The following is a 21,968-nucleotide window of genomic DNA, read 5'->3' as shown; positions in this document are numbered from 1 at the left end:
CGGCCGGTCAGACCGCGATACAGCCGTCGGTCCGATCGGCCAGACGGCCGGTCAGACCGGATATCACCCCGTCTGTCAGACCGGGTCTCAGGCCGGTCCGACCGCACATCTGGACGCCGGTCAGACCGGGCCCTGGGCTGGTCGGACCGATGCAATTGTTCCGATACAGGGAATAGATCCGATGACTAATGCTAGTTCCGATACATTTGATCCTCTTGTATCTACTGCTACAAGTAATCCCCAAGTTCCCCCACATGTTCCTAATGCTTATAATGATGTTTCTAGGGGGTATCCTCCCGACACTAGACAAGGCCAATATAATCATATTGCGCCACAAACACAACCTATTAGGCCACCAAATCCACCACCAAATCAACATGGGCCTAATAATATGGAGGATATAATTAGTGATATTATTAAGAATAGATTCGGGATTGAAACTAGGAATCGTGCTAGAACTTACAAAAAGCCATATCCTGATTATTATGATAATGTGTCGTTTCCTCGCAATTATAGAGTTCCCGAATTTGCCAAGTTTAGTGGTGAGGATGGTAAGACCACATGGGAGCATGTAGGTCAATTTTTGGCGCAATGTGGTGAGGCTAATAGTGATACTTTTAAATTGCGCTTGTTTTCTTTATCTTTATCCGGTAATGCTTTCACATGATTTACTTCTTTACCGGCAAATTCTATTCATACTTGGGCTCAATTAGAAGAAAAATTTCATGATTATTTCTATACTGGAGAAACTGAGCTTAGGTTATGTGATTTGACATCGGTTAAGCAAAAGTATAATGAATCTGTCATTGATTATATTAAGAGATTTAGAGATGTTAGAAACCGATGTTATACTTTGAATATAACTGATAGAGATTTGGCTGGTCTTGCTTTTAATGGTTTAGTTGCTCCTCTTAGAGAAAGACTAGATGGCCAACAATTTCTTGATGTTAGTCAACTCATACAAAGGGCTTTGGCTCAAGAAAGCCAGGTTAAGGATAATAGAAAACTTGCTAGACTATTTGACAAAAAGCCAAATGTTAATGTGGTTGATTATCCTGAGGCTAGTGATAGTGAGGAGGAGGGTGATCATGATATTTATGTTGCCGAATAGTCATGGACTAATAAAAATAAGCCTTTTGTTTGCTCTAACCTAATGCCGACTCCTCGCAAGGATCGGCAAAGTGAGGTTAAATATAGTTTTGATGTGGCCAAGTGTGATAAGATTTTTGATTATCTTTTGCAAGAGAAACAAATTAGATTACCTAAAGGCCATGTCATACCTTCTCAAGAAGAGTTGAAACGTCGAGCATATTGTAAGTGGCATGATTCTCATTCTCACTCTACTAATGATTGCAATGTGTTTCGACGACATGTTCAATCGGCCATAGATGAAGGACGATTGAAGTTCACCGATGGTTCCAAGATGAAGCTTGATCATGATCCTTTTTCGGTGAATACAATTAATTTCAATGATAAGAAGGTGTTGATTCGGCCGGAGCAAGCCAAATCTACTAAGGGAAAAGAAGTAGTCATTGGTGAACCAAGGTCCAAGATGATAGTGCCAAAGAAGCCGGAGGTTGGCGTTTGGAAGGAGAATAGGAGTGGAGCTTCAACTTCTAAAGCCCCTAGGAAGACCAAGGTGACTTTTGATATGCTTTTGGAGAAATATGAGAAGCAAGGTGGTGAGAAATTCGCAAAAAAGGGAAGAGACCAAGATCACCTCCTAGGGAACGATTTGGTCATTCACCAAGACGGTCGCATTCACCTTCATATCATTGTCCACAAGACATGTCATGGGGTTCCTATCCAATGCCACCGCCGGGTTATCCTTATCCTTACTTCATGCCATGGGGGGCGACGCTGCCAATGTTCAATCATATGCCTCCAATGCAATTCAACCAAGGGTGGGGAGGACCACGGAAGCCAATTCATGAGCGTTTGTCTTCACCAAACAATAGTCGATTTTATGGTAAGAATCGGGCTAATGAAGAAAAGAGGGAAGGAAAGCGCGTCAAGGTGGAGGAGAGGACTTCGGAAGTGATTACTATCAAAGTGGGGTCTTATGATGTGCCAATACCTACTGGAGATGAAGTTGGAGTGTCCCCGAACAGAAAATCCGAAGCCGGTACTAGCTCCTCGCAGTCGGCCGGTCTGACCGCAGCCATGCGGCCGGTTTGACCGGGCCATCAGGCCGGTCTGACCGCCGACCCGATAGTGGTCCGACCAACACCTCAGGCCTGTCTGACCGTGCACCAAGTGTCGGTCTGACCGGCGCATCTGGCCGGTCTGACCGGTGGTCTATGACCGGTCTGACCGGGCTCCAGCGCCGGTTTGACAGGAGGGTTGCGAAAGGCGATGAGAGGGCTTCATCGTCTTCAAACAGGGTTAATAGAGGGCATTATGTACCTCCCGGAACAGAGCCGAATCCTAGGTGGATGCCTAAGGATTTGATGGCTACTCAAAAGAGAAGGTTGCAACGTCTTCGGGCCCAAGAGCTAAGAGAGAAAAAGGCCGAAGAGCAAAGGGATAAAAGGTTCAATGAGTTGCGACCCCTACCGGTATGGAGGCTTAAATCCATAAAGAAGGCAAAACCGATTGGTGTAGAGGAAAAGGAAGAACAATCGGTTGATAAAAGTGAATCATCTCCAAAAGAAGACATGTATATCAACATGGTATGTATGTTGCCTATGGAGTTTTGTGCTATGGATGAAGTCGAGGTTGCTCAATTCTCATTAGGTCCTAAAGACGCGGTTTTTGAGAAGCCTGATGAGTCGAACCGTCACATGAAGCCTCTCTATCTCAAAGGCCATGTTGATGGGAAGCCGGTCTCTAGGATGCTAGTGGATGGAGGTGCCGCCGTGAACTTGATGCCGTATTCGTTGTTCAAGAAGTTGGGGCGTGAGGATGATGAGTTGAAGAAGACCAACATGATTCTCAATGGCTTCAATGGTGAACCAACGGAGGCGAAGGGTATCTTTTCGGTGGAGCTCACCATGGGAAACAAGACGCTACCAACCGCTTTCTTCATCGTTGATGTGCAAGGTAACTACAATGTTATTTTGGGTCGTTGTTGGATTCATGCCAATTGTTGTGTGCCTTCTACCTTGCATCAATGTTTAATTCAATGGGACGGCGATGATGTCGAAATTGTTCAAGCGGATACATCGGCCGAGGTTGCAATGGCCGATGCTACTTTGAGTGGCATCATGGGAATATCCAATGCTTATCGGGGAGGGATCTTTCTAGCTATGATTTTATTAGTATCTCTGATGGCAAATTTGTACCTATCTCTGTAAAGCCGGCTAGTGTAGCACGGCTAAGCTATATAAATTTGTATAATGAGTAAAGAGGCTAATTTAGAGTGGTTACAAAAAAGGGTGCAAGAATATCGGTCTACAAAGAACGATATTGGTGAAACCGTTGAAGATTTTGATGAAGTGGAGAAGCTTGGACAAGGGTTTACATCAGCCGATCCATTGGAGGAAGTGGACATAGGTGATGGAACTAAACCAAGGCCGACTTTTGTAAACAAAAACATGAGAGCTGATTATAAGGTTAAGATAATCGAGCTACTTAAAGAGTATGTTGATTGCTTTGCATGGGAGTACCATGAGATGCCGGGTCTTAGCCGTGAGCTCGTTGAGCATCGGCTTCCAATTAAACCGGGTTTTAGGCCTTATAAGCAACCACCTCGTCGTTTTAATCCTTTGCTATATGACCGAGTCAAAGAGGAGATTGATCGGTTATTGAAGGCGGGGTTTATTAGGCCATGTCGTTATGCGGAGTGGGTTTCTAGCATAGTCTCGGTGGAGAAGAAGGGGAGTGGTAAAATTAGAGTTTGCATAGATTTTAGAGATTTAAATAAAGCCACTACCAAATATGGGTATCCTATGCCTATAGCCGACATGATGATTAATGATGCCTCGGGTCATAAGGTGATTAGCTTTCTAGATAGTAATGCCGGCTACAATCAAATCTTTATGGTGGAAGAGGATATGTACAAGACAACTTTTAGGTGCCCGGGGTTTGTTGGTTTAGTTGAGTGGGTTGTCATGACCTTTGGGTTGAAGAATGCCGGTGCAACATATCAAAGGGCAATGAATTTGATCTTCCATGATTTGCTAGGTATTATCTTAGAGATCTATATTGATGATATTGTTGTCAAATCGGATGGTATGGAAGGACACATAGCCGATTTGAGATTAGCTTTTGAGAGGATGCGCCGGTATGGTTTGAAGATGAACCCACTTAAATGTGCTTTTGGTGTGTCGGCGGGAAAGTTCTTAGGATTCATGGTGCATGAGAGAGGAGTTGAGATTGATCCTAAGAAGATAGAAAAGATTTGTGATTTCAAAGCGACGACATGCAAGAAGGAAGTACAAAAGTTGCTAGGTAAGGTGAATTATTTGAGAAGGTTTATTTCTAACCTAGCGGGTAAAATCGATGCTTTTGTTCCTATACTTCGCTTGAAAAAAGAAGCCGATTTTACTTGAGGGGCAAAACAACAAGAGGCGTTTGAAGAGTTGAAGAGGTATTTGTCTACTCCACCCGTTGTGCGTGCGCCTAAAGCCGGAAAGCCTTTTCGGTTATATATTGCCTCCGAGGACAAAGTCATTGGTGCCATTTTGACGCAAGAGGAAGATGGCAAGGAATATATCATTACATATTTGAGCCGCCGTCTTTTGGATGCCGAAACGAGGTATGTCTTTATAGAGAGACTTTGTTTATGCTTATACTATGCTTGTACCAAATTGAGGCATTACTTGATATCTAGTACATGCATAGTTGCTTGTCAAGCCGATGTTGTTAAACACATTTTGCAAAGGCCAATTCTAAGTGGGAGAATTGGCAAGTGGGCATATGCTTTGATAGAATATGATTTGGCTTATGAATCATTGAAATCTATGAAAGGCCAAATTGTATGTGATTTTATAGTGGACCATCATATAGATATTGCTTATGAGGGAGAGGTTTGCTTAGTTGAAGTTATACCTTGGAAGATTTATTTTGATGGTTCTTCTTGCAAAGAAGGTCAAGGCATAGGGGTAGTTTTGTTTTCACCTAATGACATGTGTTATGAAGCATCGGTTCGTTTGGAGTATTATTGTACAAATAATCAAGCCGAATACAATGCTTTATTGTTCGGCTTACAAGTTATGAAGATGGTTGGAGCTAAATACGTGGAGGCTTTTGGTGATTCGGAATTGGTGGTGCAACAAGTCGCCGGAGTCTACAAATGCTTGGACGGATCACTAAATAGGTACCTCGATTCATGTTTTGGATATTATTGCCAATTTTGATAATTTTGCTATTAGGCATATTGCTAGTCGTGATAATTCTAGAGTAAATGACTTGGCACAACAAGCATCTGGCTATAATGTGAAGAAGGGATTATTTCTGATATTAGAAGAGCCGGTGCTTGATTTTAAATCTTTGTGCGAAATTGGCAAAACTGGAGACCAGGGGTGGTCTGACCGGCATTGCACAGCCGGTCTGACCGGTGACCAGGGGCGGTCTGACCGGCTGCATGCCGCCGGTCTGACCGGTGACCCCGAGCGGTCTGACCGGCCTTGTGTGGCCGGTCTGACCGGTTCTGGGCTGGATGCTGGGGGGCACGTTGTGATCAATTTGGAGGCCGAGTTAACTGTAAATTCGGACATTTGTGCCCAGGAAGCAGAAGAAGATTGGTGAATTCCTTTGATTCGGTATTTGAAAGATCCCACACTTAAGGTTGATCGGAAAATTCGGCGGCAAGCGTTCAAATACACATTGCTTGATGGGGATTTATATCGCCGGAATATAGATGGTGTCTTGTTGAAGTGCTTAGATGAAGATCAATCTAAAGTAGCTATGGGAGAGGTACATGAAGGAATTTGTGGAACTCATCAATCGGCCCATAAGATGAATTGGTTGCTTAGGAGAGCGGGGTTCTATTAGCCGAGGATGATTGATGATTGCTTCAAATATTATAGAGGATGCGAGGCTTGTCAACGGTTCGGCAATGTTCAATTGGCGCCCGCCGCCGTGTTGAACCCCATAATCAAACCATGGCCGTTCCGAGGATGGGCTTTGGATTTCATTGGTCAAATTTATCCTTCGTCATTAAAAGGGCATAGGTTCGTGCTAGTTGCTAGGGATTACTTCACCAAGTGGGCTGAAGCCGTGCCTCTGAGGAATATGACTCATACGGAGGTAATTGACTTTATTTTGAAGCATATTATCCATAGATTCGGTATTCCACAAGCATTAACTACGGATCAAGGTGCTTCTTTTATGTCTAAGGAAGTGAAAAATTTTGCCGAATCTTATGGTATTAAATTGTTGAGTTCTTTTCCTTACTACGCTCAGGCTAATGGACAAGCCGAGTCGAGTAATAAAACATTGTTGAAGTTAGTGAAGAAGAAGATTGAGGAATACCCAAAGAGGTGGCATGAGGTGCTTTCTGAAGCATTGTGGGCACATAGGATATCTAAACATGGTGCCACTAAAGTCACTCCTTTTGAGTTGGTTTATGGTCAAGAAGTCGTTTTACCGGTAGAGGTAAATCTTGGTTCTCTTCGTTATATCAAGCAAGATGAATTGTCAAGTGAAGATTACAAGACGTTGATGGGAGACAACCTTGATGAAGTCATCGACAAGCGCTTGAAGGCATTGGAAGAAATAGAGAAAGAGAAGAAGAGGGTAGCCAAGGCATACAACAAGTGGGTGAAAGCAAAGTTGTTTCAAGTTGGAGACTTGGTTTGGAAGACAATTTTGCCTTTGGGTACTCGATCCAAGGAGTTCGGTAAGTGGTCTCCTAGTTGGGAGGGTCCTTATCGAGTGTGCGGCATTGTTTGAGGGAACGCATACTTTTTGGAGACACTTCAAGGGGAGCGTTTTCAGCGAGCAATCAACGGGAAATACTTGAAGAAATACTTCCCGAGTGTTTGGCAAGATGCTTAGGAGGTACTATATATGGCCGGTAATTGGATTATCGTCCTAAGACTAAAACATGTTCTATGCTTTTAGATTCACGTTGTTCATAAAAAAGGCAGGGGGGCATGTGTCTACACACAAATTTGGCACCTAGGATTAAAGTAGAAAAGATTGCCAAAATTTGGAAGTCTACCGGTTTCCTCCGAGTGGGCCGGTCTGACCGCCGTGTGTTGGGCGGTCAGACCGCCGGTTGAGGACTGGTCAGGCCGGCGGTATGAGGCCGGTCTGACCGACAGGTCCGAGTCCGACTGTGTTTCGTCGGGTCTCGAGGTTTCCTTGCTCGGGAAGGCATGTTTCGAGTTTCCTTTGGTTTCTACCCCGAGTTGGACGTGGAGGAGGGCCTGTAGAGGGCAAGACCAACCCCTATATAAGGGACATGGCCGGTTCATTGTAAAAAACCAATCTATAATAAATCAATCGAATCGTTTTTCATATTGCTTTTAGTTTTCTCTTAGTTTGTCCATCTTTGTCGGTTTGCGCCGTAAACCGTCCGCCGCCGCTGGAAGGGTGCAACACCTCTTTGTAGGTTTGTCCTGAAAACCTTCCGTTTTGCCCACGAGACGAGTAGTTATCTAGAAATCGGCTCCGCTAGCCGGTTTAGTTATCAAAAACCATTTAGATTTAGCTCTTTGCTAGATCGAGGTGGTTGGCGACTCTAGGATCACCGTAAGGCTTAAGGTGCTACGATCGTGCTTGTCAACTTGTCAAAAAAGTTGCCAACACCGTCGCCGCGGCATTCTTTGCCGACGACTCCTTCTCGGTCTCCTTGTCGTCCTGCCTCCTCGCATCGTCGGCGCCACCCTCCTTGACGCACAGGACAGGAGCATCACGGCTCTATCCCTCTCTTGCCTACCCCTTCTCCACCTTGACACCGGCGAGAGCAGGGTTTTAAATTTCGAAATCAACATTTCTGCCGTAGCTGAGCGATAGACGGAAATTTTTTGAATTTTTGACGGATTTTGAATAAAATTTGACCAAATTCATAAAGAATTGCAGAAAACCGAAATTTTCGGATGAGATGTTAGCATTTCGGTGGGGGGTGAAATTTCCGAACACTGGGCGAGAGCCGCCGTGCTGTTGGCTGCCGCGACGACATGGACCGACGATGACCTGCCTCATCGCGCTCGGCGAGGCCGTTCTCCCCGGCCAACCCGTCTGCGTATGAATATGAATTAAGCAATCAAGTTGTGTGCGCCGTGCGAATATATATAGCTCTCTGTTTCCGTTTTTCCGTACGTTTTCTCAGAACGGAATGGTGGTTTTCCTTTGAAATTAACCTTCCCGAATTGAGGTAACCCGAAATTAATATTAGTCCCCGATGCATACAGCATACATTACATTTCAAATACGAATTCTAGTTTACATTTTAACACTAAACTGAACAATCTGCTCATGGATAAAAAGAAAATTATATATAAAAAAAATGCCGTATCGCGGGCCAGCGCCACCGCCTTCTTCGCAGCTGTACGACCCGCTTGCCATCACCCCGTTTTTTTTTCCTGTTAGAGAATAATTATTATTATGGAGTGGATTAATGTTTGGATCAAGTTGAGAGAATGTTGGACCAACGTGGAACAGAAAAGTTGGGTTTAGGGTTTTAGTTTGTAATGGGCCGGGCTGCTGTTGGGCTGCTCGTTTACTTAATATAGGAGGGAGATATATAGGAGCTGATCAGAAAACCTAATTCTTCTCTTTAGGGTACGGTTTCAAGTGAGAATTAGGGTTAATCGCGTGCTTTTGTAGTTCAGTAAATTGATTCATAATTCGGTTTTTGTTCGAGGTGAGTTTTGATAATTTTGTCTATAATCTTAATTACATTACTTCCAGATCTTGATCCGAGCATTTTTGGTATTTCATGTAGCTTTTCTTCGGTTGGAACCATGTTAATGAAGTCTAGTTCTTACCAGTAATGTTTTGTGAAATTTTATATGTTAGATCAATCTTGTCTTTTTAGTTTACGTATGTTTACTTAATTTCGTTCAGATTAGAGCTAGTTTTATTAAATTCCATTCGATTTCATCCATTAATTGTTCTTTCTTTCTGTGTCTTTGGAAGAATAGAACCTACGGAATGTCTTGTACTGCTTTAATTAATTGTATTCTTTTACTATATGCGTAACTTTTGTGTACTGTAAAGTAGTTGCCTTTAATTAGTTCTGCTACGAGTCCTTAATTTGAGTGTGTTAGGACGATCAACATAGTGTTATATATAGTAACATATCAATAATTTTCAATGTTATTTGCTTTCATTTCCAAACTTTGTTTGCCACAATCATTTATTATTCTAAAGAACAAGCGATCATTAACCCCATCCGACGCGCTAGGCTGATCATGCACTGTCATTGATGTAACTGCACCGTCACTATATCTTGTGTCTGCCACCCCCTTGTCATCACGTTTTGTCACCGTTGTCGGTAGCCGGACCGCCTTACCGGTCTTTTCGTCATCATTTTCACCATCCATGCAGGCTCCACCACCTCCAGGGTGAGACTAGATCCAATCACTCCAATCCAATTGCCAATGGCGTGCACTAGCTACTACCTACCAGATCGGCATGAGGTGGAGATGGAGAAAGGTGACCATGGATGTCAGCAGAACAAGGCCAAGGACGAGCATAGACATGGAAGTGACGCTAGCATAGTGCCGTCATCATGGCCACCTTGCCATTACCGTCAACTCTGCCTGCAAGATCTGGGGGAGAAGGTGCAACGCATGGAGGGAAGTGGTGGCCTGAGGAGGCTCAATCCATTGGTTCCGGGAGTTGGGGTGATTGGATCTAGCACTCTGCACCGGTAATCATGTTTTGTAGCTTAAAAAGAAAAGTTATAGCTGTCATATTTCAATATCTTTCTTTTGGTATTTTTTCCAATTAACTCGAATAAGTGGTTGACATATCATCAAAACACTGCTGATGACCGTGTCGGAAAAAACAGAGAAGCAAACCATGGAAATTGTTGATAATTCTGTAGATGCTGCGATTTACTTAATTGATTTGCTAGGTTTGGTGGTTTAAAAGATATGCTCAAATTAATAATGGGATACCATGTTTTTGCTAGTTTGTTGGAGTTCTAGATTTCAGGCTTTATAATTTACATTTAGGATTTATTAGTGGTATTTATTTACTAGTCTTGGGTTATTTTTTTTTTCAGGTTTGGATGGTTCAGGTGCCACTGATTTATTTGCTGAGTTTGTTGCAATTGGTTCTTTATTTGTGTTCTTTTGGGCAAGCATTGCCCCCAATCGGCTCGGCTTTAACAGTAAATGGTAAGGACACATTCAAGATTGTCCACAATGGGAATTATTATTTTGGTGAATCATGTGATTTCAAAATAAATATTCAGTTTTATTCATTTTAGATGGAAATAATTGTTTAAATTCAAATTTATTTGGGATGGAAACTATTATTTCATAACCGTCGTGCTTTTTTTCAAAGAAAAATTGTTCACGATCATACCCCTTCTTCATTGCAAATCTCTATGTGTTCTTACAATTCCATATTGTGCTTTTTTAGTATTTTGTACTCACAGATGCGTTGGCATTTCGTGCATGGAAGATATTGCAATTTAACTTTACATTTGTTATTATATATACATGTTTAAATTATATATGCACCTTAGTTTCATATAAGTAGAAAATCAAACATAGATATCATATGTGGTTTGTCCTATTGTGGTAGCTCATTGGAATTAATCGTGATGATATATGTGATATCATGTGTGTGGATTATGCTGCGTTGGTATTCTTATAAATTGCTTGTCTTGTATGCCCATAAGAAGGCTCTATCAAAATCTTTGATAAATTTTGTAGTAGGCCTTTTTTGTGTGTGTTTTAATGGCACTTGAGGAATATAAATACATGTTTTTGACAAAGTAAACATAACTTCTGACATTTACACACACCAACTAAAGGTACACACAACCATATATGTGAAAATAAGGATTGAAATCTTGGTGTGCAAAGTCATACACCCACGACGTTGTGCAGCTCATAGATCCCATCTCATCTTCCACCACCCTCCACCCATAAAACTGAGATGAGCATCCTCCCTCTCTCTATATATGCTACCTCAACTTGCATACTGCCTTCTATCCTCCTAATTTATGCAAAGAAAAACGATTAATTTAAACAACTAATGCACCAAGGAAATCACAAATTATATGACGTTTGGATTGTACTACCAAAGTATGTAAAGAATTTCCAGCCACAAGCCTCGAGTGTGTGTGGTGGGTGTACATGCATGGCTTCAACATGTGGACAGGTGTCATTCTTCATACTACAAGAATACATAATTTTGTTGGCGCCCAAAATAAAAGCGCCAAGAAAAACTTTCCACATTGTTAGCCGCCAATAAAATGGACTTTCCCTTGCCCTCTAGACTTGGTGGGTATTCCTTGTTGGTTGGCTGGCAAAGCTTATTACTTTGGTAGTTTTATGTATTTCTTGGTGGTTTGTGCCCCTGAAGAAATATATATCTTGATTCTTGTCATGAGGTTCATGACAGGAAGAAAGAACAAAGAGGAAAAAAGTTCTAGCGCAAATGGATGCAAAGGAAAAACAAGGATTCAATAGGAAACAAATACACCATTCCCATCCATCCCACTTTAACCGAAGTCTTATTCATACCATTTTCCATCCATCTCACTTTAACCGAAGTCTTATCAAAACAATACCTATTCATTCATCTTCCTATTTAGGCATGCGTACTACTCCCCCCACAACCTATAGCTAACCATCAACCTCCATCCACTCCATAGCTGCCACTACCCCCACCTTGCCATGACATCAACACAATGGATCCAATCTGTCGAGTCTCTGCCGACCACCATGATGCGCCTTCATCAATCCTCTTTGGCGAGTCACTCATGACATGATCCTCTCCAGCATCTTTAGAGCGGGAACCGCTAGATTTGTCATCATCAAAAGCTAGTTGGCCTGCCACGACTAGATTCACCACAGGGTCCTTCTCTTACAGTCTTCTCCCAAGCTATATATCTCCACCACTAACTTATCTTGTTCACTTGATCTTCTTCCAGAAAAAATGTAAGTAAAGAGTATTACTGAAGTTTACACTAAGAAGTGGTTCTTATTGGCCATGTTATTATAACATGGTCTATCGTAGCACAACATAGTGTTCCAATTTATAGGAAAAAGTAATCATTCTTATTAACCATTTTACTGCCATGCATCAAGGAAATAATTGAAACAGAACCAGGTACTACCATACTAGAAATCAGTCTAGACAAACTAAAGACCATTGATGATATATAAATTGAACTTGTCATACCACCAATATCAATCACTATAGGCATCACTTCCACACATATGTAAAAGTGTCTTACACATTTTCTCATATTCAAATTTAGCTAAAAATTGTAAAATAGTGTAGTGCCTAAATTCAGCAGGGAACTTCGACCTTGAACAACCTCTGAGTGTTCCTGGTAACTATATTATATATCATGTTTACCTGTTGCTAAGTGTGAGTAGCTGAGCCCAAACTTGTTCTATTTTCATTTTATCTCAACTAATACAAAGATCGTTCCGATCAGCTCTCGGAACCATGCTTTCAGGGTTAACGCCAATCACCAAAGCCAAGACGATGGCATCAAGATGCACCACAGGGTCAGAGGTGGGTGGGCACATATTTGAGATCAACGGGTACAGATTCCAGAAGGGCATCGGTGTTGGCAAGTTTGTCCGGTCGAACATCTTCGCTGTTGGTAGCTTCGACTGGGCGATTCGCTTCTATCCTGATGGAGTTTGTGAGGCTTACAAAGAGTACATCTCAGTCTATCTTGAGCTTATGAGTGACAATGCTGAGGTCCAGGCATTGTATTCCCTCAGATTGGTTAATCAGGTACCTGGCTTGTCCAACTGGGAATTGACCCTGAACAAACAGCCAGTAGTGTTCAGCTCTAGGGGTAAAAATCGGTTTGGAACTGTCATTTCACATGCCTATTTCAAGCTAAGAAGCGATCTTGAGCTGCCAGAATCAGGCTTCATCAAGGACAATCGCCTCACAATTAAATGTCTACTTCTGGTTGCGAAGTGAGCATAGCTCAACTGGTTAGGTTCCTTGTGGTGGAACCAGCCCACCCGGGTTCAAATCCTAGATTTGACACGGGTGCTCACATTTACGGCTATTATTCTTTCAGTGGTAGGCGACGTACCCGTCGACAGCGAGGCGCCTGTGGTGACTTCGTCAATCTCAAGACATGCCGGCTCAGTCTTTCGGAGGTGCTCATAGGGGTAGGGTGTGTGTGTGCGTTCATAGGGGTGAGTGTGCGCACGTTGTGAGCGCCTGCGTACGTACTGTATTTCTCAAAATAAAATGTCTACTTCTGGTTATCAAAGAATCACATGTGTGTGAACCTTCAGGGAGGTGATAAGATTGAGATGATCCGGCATTTACTTGTGGCTGCGGATAGATATGCCATGGACAGTCTCAAGTTGATTTGCTTCCGCATCCTTGGCAAGAGTCTTCATGTGGACAATGTGGCAACTACATTGGCTTTGGCTGATCAGCATAGCTGTGACAAGCTTAAGAAGGTTTGCATTGAATTTATGGCCTCTTCAAATGCGATGGATGCTGTTGCGGCAACAGGAGGTTATGCAAATCTGAAAAGAACTAGCCCTTCTTTACTAGTAGATGTGTTTGAGGAGACAAGCAGATTGCGCAAAGCATAGATGAGCAGCTCATGTTAAGACATGTATGTGGCTACTTACAGATTATATGAATAACCTCCTAGAGCAACTCATTGTGATTGATATCCATCGGCTATAAGTTTTGGAATTATGTGCAACTTGGGAAAAAAAATATATCCTATATAATTGAAACAAAGATTTCGACATGCTTTGAGCCACACGCATCATCCTTAAAACCTTGATAGTTGGATCATTCTTAAAACGTGCACGTCACAACTACACACCTGATTTTTCCTAGACAAACACCTCAATAGGTTGCAGACGGATAAGTGTCTGTGTCTGCATAACTCGACCCTCATTTTTGCATACAGCTTCTTAAGAGACCCGCATGCGAAAATCTATTTTCATAGACATCCCTCTTAGGGAACCGTATGCAAAAATATAGCTATTTTTTCAGATGTGCCAATTAATTGGCCGCATGGAAAAATATATTTTCGTAGGCGGGCCTCTTAAAGTTCCACCTAGAAGTCTGAGTTACCTCCTCTTTCACTCTTTAGCACTTCGAATTTGTTCAAGTCATCCCCTCTCTATCTCCTTACCTCTTCCTTATCTCCTATCTTCCTCCTCCTCCTCTCCTCTCATACTCCTCTCTCTCTATCTCTCTCAAACTCTCTCCCGGGAACTCTCTCCTTTTCAATTCTCGGGCGCACAGCGGTGGATTGCGGACGGGAGCGCGGCGGCAGAGGCCAGTGGGTCCGTGGTGGCAGGCTCCCCATGCATCGAAGGAGGCAGCGGTGGTGGTGGTTGCATGGTGGCGCCCGGGTGGTAGTAGATCCAGTGTTGGGCGACGGAAGACAAAGGCGGTGAGGAGAGCGCGACAGTTGGCCAGCGGGAGGAACAAGGCAGCGGCGGTGGCGGTGGTGCGCGGTGGCTGGCGGTCGGCAGCGGATCCAGCGTAGGGCGACGGACATCGAAGGCAGCGAGGGGCGCGCGGCAGTCGGCCGGCAGGAGGAACAAGGTAGCAGCGGCGGCCATCCCCCTACTCGGATCCACGCGAATCCAGCGGCGGTGGCAGGAGGAGCACACCTGCGGTGGCGGGAGGAGCCCGACGGCGGTGAACGGGCCCAATGGCTAATGGGTTAGGGAAATGATTTCCCACCCACCAAAAGATATCTTTAAATCCTAACCATTCATTCTCCCACTTCCATTTAATCCCAACCCTTTATTCATTTCCCAATCTCAATCCCACCCCTTATTTTTCATTATCCAAACATACCTTAAAGGTAAGCAAATGTAAATACAAGCTAAGTGACACATCATCAACAGACAATGTCCTAACCATCCGTTTCAACAATAAAAGAACAAAGAAAGACTAAAACTGATCAACCATAAGCAATTCATCATTCAAACATTCTGGACAATTAATGATTTGGTTTTTCTAGAGTGTACTTTATATCCATTTAATTAATTAGTATTTTTTTTGAAATTAAATATTTTCTTCACTAGCGGCTTCTTAAAACCAGATTTATTAGTTTGCACTATTTCTTTCATACTGATGTTGGCATAACACATATATGAACAGGTTTACAAGATAGCATAATATCAAAATTTTAATGTAAGTCCTCTTAAAGTAAATCTTATTTTGTTGCTAACTACTAGACATTTTTTCCCTTTGTTCAGTTATTCTTTTTCTTTAGTGTGCACATCTTTTTAAAGTCATTAACATGTACATAATCATCCCGCAGCCATGTACGAGATGTGATTAGTATAACTATATAGTTCATCCACACTAAGTACAGTTAATGCTATTTATCTTCTATCTCATTAAGGCGCATCACCTCAACTATGTTAAGCCCTTCGATGATTACTCTATGGTCTAAATTGACTCCATTCTTTTTCTTCTCTTATAAAGTCACAGTCCTTAATTAGTTTTTGCCTTTGCATGATCAATCAATTGTTTGTAGCTTTTCGATTGATTAAAGATGTAAATTACGCAAAGTATATAAAGTTATGTCGTTTAGCTTAGATTAAAGTCATCATATGTTGTATTTCTACCATATTAGCATACAATACTCCTGTAGCAATGCAATTATGCAAAGAGTTTCATCTAGTATTATTGCACATTAGCTTGCCATTGTGTGGAGCTTATGGATGTAGCGCAGCATATGCCTTATGCTATCATAGTGTTGATTGCATTATCTTCAAAATGTGACACACATTTTTGGAGAACGTGTGTGTTGGATATTATATACTCCCTCCAGTCATTATTATATAATCCCTCCGTCACTAAAATTAGCGTTAAAACATCATATACTAATTACCGGAGGAAGTATATAAGTACTACACTCCCCTAAAATAATATTGGTGATTTGCTACTCTATAAATATTGCCACTTTTGATTACTTTGCACTCTGACAATACCATGTAAGACCATCTGAGTTCAAAGAATTGTGTGCTAGGATGGTAATTAATTGAAGCACATCCTATTTCTAGAGTAGAAAAATACCAAATCTAACAAAACCCAATGCTTATCTCCCCATTTTCTCTCCACCATGGTTCATCTCTCCTACATGGCAACCCTGCGAAGCTCAAATAAGCCTGTAACTGATCATAAATAAAAGAGTAAATTTCACAAAACTACAGGTACTTTGCACAATCTATCACAAAAACTACAATTTTAAAAAATTATCTCATAAAACTACATATTTAGGGACCCCGTTAGTACAAAACTACATGTTTTAGCTCTCCTCGTTAAATCTACCGTCACCTGACAGGGTGGCCCACTTGCAGCCTCAGGAACTTCCCCGTTAAATGACACGGTTCCTAGTTTTCCTAGCGTGAACCGAATAGGTTCCTGAGTCAGATGATGCAGCTATAGATGGCCATCTGGGCGGCACGGCTCGGCACGGCCTAGGCACGGCCCGACCAGTACACCGGACCATGCCGTGCCAGCCCACATGCTGAAGCATCGGCCCAGGCACTGCCCAATACGACTCGGGCCATGTTGGGCCAGCCCGAAGGCACGACAACCCATCATGCTTCTTCATACAAAAGGTATAATTTCCGTCCCTCATTTCTTTGGGTCATGTATGAATAATTGTAATAAGTCTATATGCATCCCTTCTCTCTTGGCCTGCGAATTATATGGCTGCACTAAGTCTAATTTTAGTCCCTAAACTATTTTTCTTCCCTCCTCATTGGATAGGGCCGTGCCGGGCTTGCCCACCGTGTTTGGGAATCAGCCCAGGACCTGGCCAATCGGGCCAGGCCGTACCTGGGCCGGGCCATCGGGCCTTATGGCCATCTATAGATGCAGCTTGGACGAATTGAAGAACCGAAACTAATGCAAACGGACGACGCGCACCAGACCAACCGATGCATCTTTAACCGTAAAACACTCTTATTTTCCATCATCTTAAAAAAGAAAAAGTTGGATATCCAATTGGAAGGGGCAAAATATAAAAATTCACTGCCTAGGGTTTGATGTAGGAGATCGAAGAGGCGTCTCCTCGCCGTCGTCGCTCATCATCTTCCGCCGCAACCGCCGCCGCCGATCGCCTCTGCCCTCGACGCACGCAAGGTTGGTATCCATCAGCTTCACCCCGCGCTTCCTCCTCCTCCGCCGCCGCAAGAAGAGCTAGCTTGCCCCTTTCCCGCCGATTTGATCCGATCCCCCCAACCTGCTCTGATCGATCGGTTCTTGGGAAATTTCGCAGCGGGGGATGGTGTCCAAGAAGAAGAAGACGGTGTCGAGGCACACCACGGAGTCGGAGGAAGGCAGGCACTCGTTCGAGATCGTCGGGTACAGCCTCAAGAAGGGCATCGGCGTGGACGAGTTCGTCGAATCCGCCACCTTCGCCGTCGGCGGCTACGACTGGTGCATCCGCTTCTACCCCGACGGCAAAGGCGATGGTGCCAAGGACTACATCTCGGTCTACCTCGAGCTCCTGACCAAGGACTGCGCCGTCCGGGCGGCCTACGACCTGAGATTGGTTAATCTTGCCACCGGGTTGCCAAAGAGTGTCTACTCTGAAACAACTCACAGGATGTTCAATTCTGAGGACAGTAGCAAATTTGCTCCGCATTACGCGACTTTCATGCACAGAAGTCAACTGGAGATGGAAGCGTCAGGCTACATCAAGGACGATCGCCTCACAATCGAATGCTTTGTTACCGTCGTCGTCCAGGAATCGATGGCGTCTAATACCGTGAAGGCCCATGAATTAATCAAGGTGCCGCCGTCAGATATATTGGAAAATTTTGGCGAATTGTTGGAGAAGGGGGAAGGGGCGGATGTGACTTTCGTTGTTGGGGGAGAGAAAATCGCCGCGCACAAGATCGTCCTTGCAGCACGGTCATCCGTCTTCAAGGCGGAGCTCTATGGGCAGATGAAGGAGAAGAGGGCCCGGCGGGTAACCGTGGAAGACATGCAGCCTGATGTTTTCAGGGGCCTCCTGCATTTCATCTACACCGATTCGTTGCCGGACATGGATGATCTCAGTGATGACGACTACTATGAGATGATCAGGCTTTTACTTGTGGCTGCTGATAGGTATGCCATGGACAGGATGAAGTTGCAGTGCGAGAGCATCCTTGGCGAGCATCTTGATGTGCAGACCGTCGCAACTACATTGGCTTTAGCTGATCAGCACAACTGCAACGACCTTAAAGATGTTTGCATTGAGTTTATCGCCACTCAAAACAAGATGGATGATGTGGTGGCAACTGAAGGCTATGCTGATCTCAAGAGGACTTGCCCTTCTGTCTTAGTTGATGTATTCGAGAAGGCAAGTAAGTTACGTAGAATTTAAATGCTAATGAACCCCCTTCTACTTAGGTGCTGTCTAGGAGTAGGTTCTAGTTCTTAAATTGTATGAATAGAATGTCTGTTTTGCAAGAGCAGCTCTGCTAACACCGGGGGTTATATGTGCTGTGTTAAATTATGATCTACTTTTAGGGAAAAGTGTTAGATGAACAATAGTTTGGATATCGATGTAAGGAGCTGTCATAGCCTCAAGTTCTCAACTGCTGAGTTGAACAACATTAGAAAAAAGTTCCATTCCACTGAGTGTGGGAATATAGCAGCATAACTAGCAACACACTGATGCTGTCATTTTAATATTCTGTTTCCCTGTTATACATTGCCTGCAGAGATATGGCATTTTGCGGCATGACAGCATGAGTAGTTTGATTGATCAATCAACATTGCAATAATTTTGTGTAGTTGAAATTTGTTTGGATGATCGTGTTCATGATTAATGCTTGGTTATCTGGTTAGCTGTCAGGCTTTTAAGTTTCATCTGACATTCGAGTCCAACAGCTAAACCTGGTTATATTGCCCCAAGTCTATATTAACGAATTTTATTCTATAGCTTTGCGTGCTCATGTTTTACTGCTGCAATGGGAACTTTGGATAGTTCATAATTATCAGAGGATTTTATCTACTGCATTGGTGTTCTATTAGTCATTTAGAATAAAAACTAATTATCTTTTACACCAGCAAGCACAATATAGAGAGATTATTTACCATGTTGAACCTTATGAAGGTGGTAAAATGTAGGCCTGAACAGCAGTACACTTGAGATTTTAGAGCTAAACAGGAGCAGTACACTTGAAATGCCGTAGGAAACTGTCGACATAATAAACAGCTAAGAGTTTAACTTGGACTTCCTAGTCATATACTTATCCAAGGATAAATTGCTCACCTATGCTATACGTGCCTTCTTCTTTAACACATCTATCAATACATAAGGGCAAGTCTTTCTGAGATTTGCATAACCTCTGGTTCCAGCCACAATGTCCATCGAATTTGAAGAGACCATAAAATCAATGCAAACCTGCTTAAGCTTGCTGCAGTTATGCTGATCTGCTAAAACCAAGGTAGTCGCTGGTAAGGACTTAAGGGTATAGATGTGAAGGGCATCTTGGTCTTTTCCTCTAGTCTTGTAATCTATATGTGCCTATTGGGCTAACTCCAATTGAAATGGTTCATTCCCCAAAACTGTTACATGGTATTAGACTATTAGAGCAAAAGATCCTAAAACCCTAGCCACCAAATTTTTTCATCGCCGCCGGCGAGCCATTTTCTCGTCATCCTATCATCAGTCGTCGTCAGTTGCAGCAGTTTTTGCCATCATTTGTCTTCATTCTCTTGCTTCAAAGCAGCAGCAGCAGCAGTTGTTTGGGCTTTTGTTCGTCAAGTAGCAGGAGCAGCAGCATCAATCGCCTCCTCTAGTTGCAGCCGTCTGCTGCCTCGTCCATCCGTCGTCCTATGCATCTCTTCTCTTCGTCCTCCGTCACGTCTTGTCGACTTGTCGTCCATCTCATATCTGCTCATCGTCGCGCCTCATTGCGACTCGCCGTCGTCGCCACGTTTCCCTTTGCCAGTTGCAGCCTCCGCCCATCGCGGAGCTGCGCCTGTCTTCACCACCGGCCGTTTTCGCCGATCTGCATCACCGGCCTCTTTCATGCTGTAGCCCCCCGGTCGGCCAGTGGCTCTATACTCAACTACTAAAGCACTTTACTGGTCTCCTCTTTTCCGTCCAGATTTGTGCAGGATGGCATCAACACCGGTGGTTATGTTTCAGTGATCCCCTGTTCTTTGCATATTCTCTCTTTCGACACTACTTTGCGCATTCTGTTGTGGCTTCGTGCTGCTACATTTTGAATTACTACTACGAAAACCATCTTTCGTGGCGGCCATTTTGGATTTCCGCTGGCGGAAATCGCAGCCGCCAGAAAGCAAAGGCCAGTGAAAATGTCGATTTTCGCTAGCGATTATTTACCGCTAGCCAAAATGCATCTTTGCTGGTGGCCGAGATGTCTTCGCTGGCGGTAGCCTTAGGACGGCCGCCAGCGAAGACATGTCTTTGCTGGCGGCGGACATAACGCAGCCGCCAGCAAAGAAGTATCTCCACTTGCGTTAGCCTTAGGTCGGCCGCCAGCGAAGATAATTCTTTGCTGGCGGCTCACAGTATTTTAGGCCACGTGGCACGTTAGGAAAAATGAAGTAAGGCTTCTGTGGATGGACACGTGGCCCGACAGCGAAGATATGGACCGTCCTAGTTCTGACACGTGGCCCGCTAGTGAAGATGCAATTTTTTTAAAAAAAAATTAAAACATTATTATATATACTATTTTTTCTTTTCTTCGTGCGCGTATTTCAGAGTCAGACGTGGTTGATATAACTAATCGAGCTATCGATAGAGTATGTTCTCTTTCGTGTATTTTAGAGCCACGCATTGAGTATATATGAAGCAGAATAATATACATATATATAAATATTCGGAAGCACCTATATATATGTACATTGACAAATTAAATTCGACCGACAATATAACATTTATAAGTATTTTGAATGAATTACAAAACTCTTGCTATATTATATGCCTGGTCCAGTTAGACCGGGATTCGTTCTCCGCTAGGGCTAAGACTCCTTCGTTGTCGAAAAACCGCCCAAGCTGATGTGCGCACTCACGGTGGATGAAGTAGCACATGTCCACCTGAATGTTCTGAATGGATGTATCATTGAGCTCTCTTTCAGACTTGGGGAATTTTGGAAGCTGCATCAGATCATGACAGAATTAAGGAAATTAACTATTCACAATAATACAAGTTAGCGACTAATTTAACAAGTGTGTATTACTTACCTCGTCGTAATTCGCACAATATTTCCCATTAACCCTTAGGAACTCACAACAGTAATATCCGCATAGTACTGTTCCCACCGGTTGCTTGTGACACTTTCAACATCAAAATAATTATAAGGTATAATAGGTTATTACATGGAAACACACAAGCATTTATGAAAATTAAGTAGTACTGTTTGGCATCCATATATATGTACTTACCGGCCACTTATTGCGGACGGATATGCGTTCTCTTGAGTTTTTGCGTTGTCCGCCTCGCTGGTAATACCTTTTAAATGCACTGTTTTGCGGATATAATTAATTTACGTTCATTAGAGGTTAAAACATGTCATGCTAATATCTTACTTATAGATCGATAATTCTTAGAAATTCGTAATAGGTGTTGCTATCTTTGTCGAGAGAATCCAAGACGATGACTTCATTGTACTTTGGATAGAGAAGAAAGACTATCCAATGGTCGCTGCAATCGAAATTGTTAGTCGAGCCATGATTATATGTATATATTCTTAGTGCATATATATTACAACTTACTCAAAGGCATATGGGGCATAAACACACTCCTTGTCCTGCGTAGATTCAAGCGCAATAGGTACGTATGTAGCGACATCGAGTACCTTTTCATGATGCCTTTGTGCTATGTAAGCTTTCCTCTCTTCGGGAGTCATCGCCTTGATGTGTTCCGGTAGCTTCTTCTCGTCTAGCA

The 21,968-nt window shown here is 43.2% G+C and overlaps 2 protein-coding genes across 2 annotated transcripts; both read left to right on the top strand.

Moving 5' to 3' along the window:
- The first annotated feature begins 12,531 nt into the window (after window positions 1–12,531).
- On the top strand, window positions 12,532–13,658 carry LOC127782085 (BTB/POZ and MATH domain-containing protein 1-like). Its single transcript, XM_052309150.1, has 2 exons — window positions 12,532–13,011; window positions 13,326–13,658. The coding sequence occupies exons 1-2, from the start codon at window positions 12,532–12,534 to the stop codon at window positions 13,656–13,658; spliced, it is 813 nt and encodes a 270-aa protein (XP_052165110.1).
- A 3,416-nt stretch (window positions 13,659–17,074) lies between these two features.
- On the top strand, window positions 17,075–18,770 carry LOC127782841 (BTB/POZ and MATH domain-containing protein 2-like). The gene is made up of 2 exons (XM_052310114.1): window positions 17,075–17,196; window positions 17,333–18,770. The coding sequence occupies exon 2, from the start codon at window positions 17,339–17,341 to the stop codon at window positions 18,425–18,427; it is 1,089 nt and encodes a 362-aa protein (XP_052166074.1). The 5' UTR covers window positions 17,075–17,196; window positions 17,333–17,338; the 3' UTR covers window positions 18,428–18,770.
- The last annotated feature ends 3,198 nt before the right edge of the window (window positions 18,771–21,968 follow it).

This window comes from Oryza glaberrima, chromosome 8, assembly GCF_000147395.1.
Source record: "Oryza glaberrima chromosome 8, OglaRS2, whole genome shotgun sequence".
NCBI lineage: Eukaryota > Viridiplantae > Streptophyta > Magnoliopsida > Poales > Poaceae > Oryza > Oryza glaberrima.
The sequence above is the reverse complement of the archived record's forward strand: the minus strand, read 5'-3'. Positions and strand labels throughout refer to the sequence as shown.

Excerpts from the sequence above, each read along its gene's own strand:
- LOC127782085 (XM_052309150.1), top strand. The coding sequence starts at position 12,532 with ATGCTTTCAGGGTTAACGCCAATCACCAAAGCCAAGACGATGGCATCA. Across the intron at positions 13,012-13,325 it reads CAATTAAATGTCTACTTCTG|AATCACATGTGTGTGAACCT; the intron begins GTTGCGAAGTGA and ends TGGTTATCAAAG.
- LOC127782841 (XM_052310114.1), top strand. The coding sequence starts at position 17,339 with ATGGTGTCCAAGAAGAAGAAGACGGTGTCGAGGCACACCACGGAGTCG.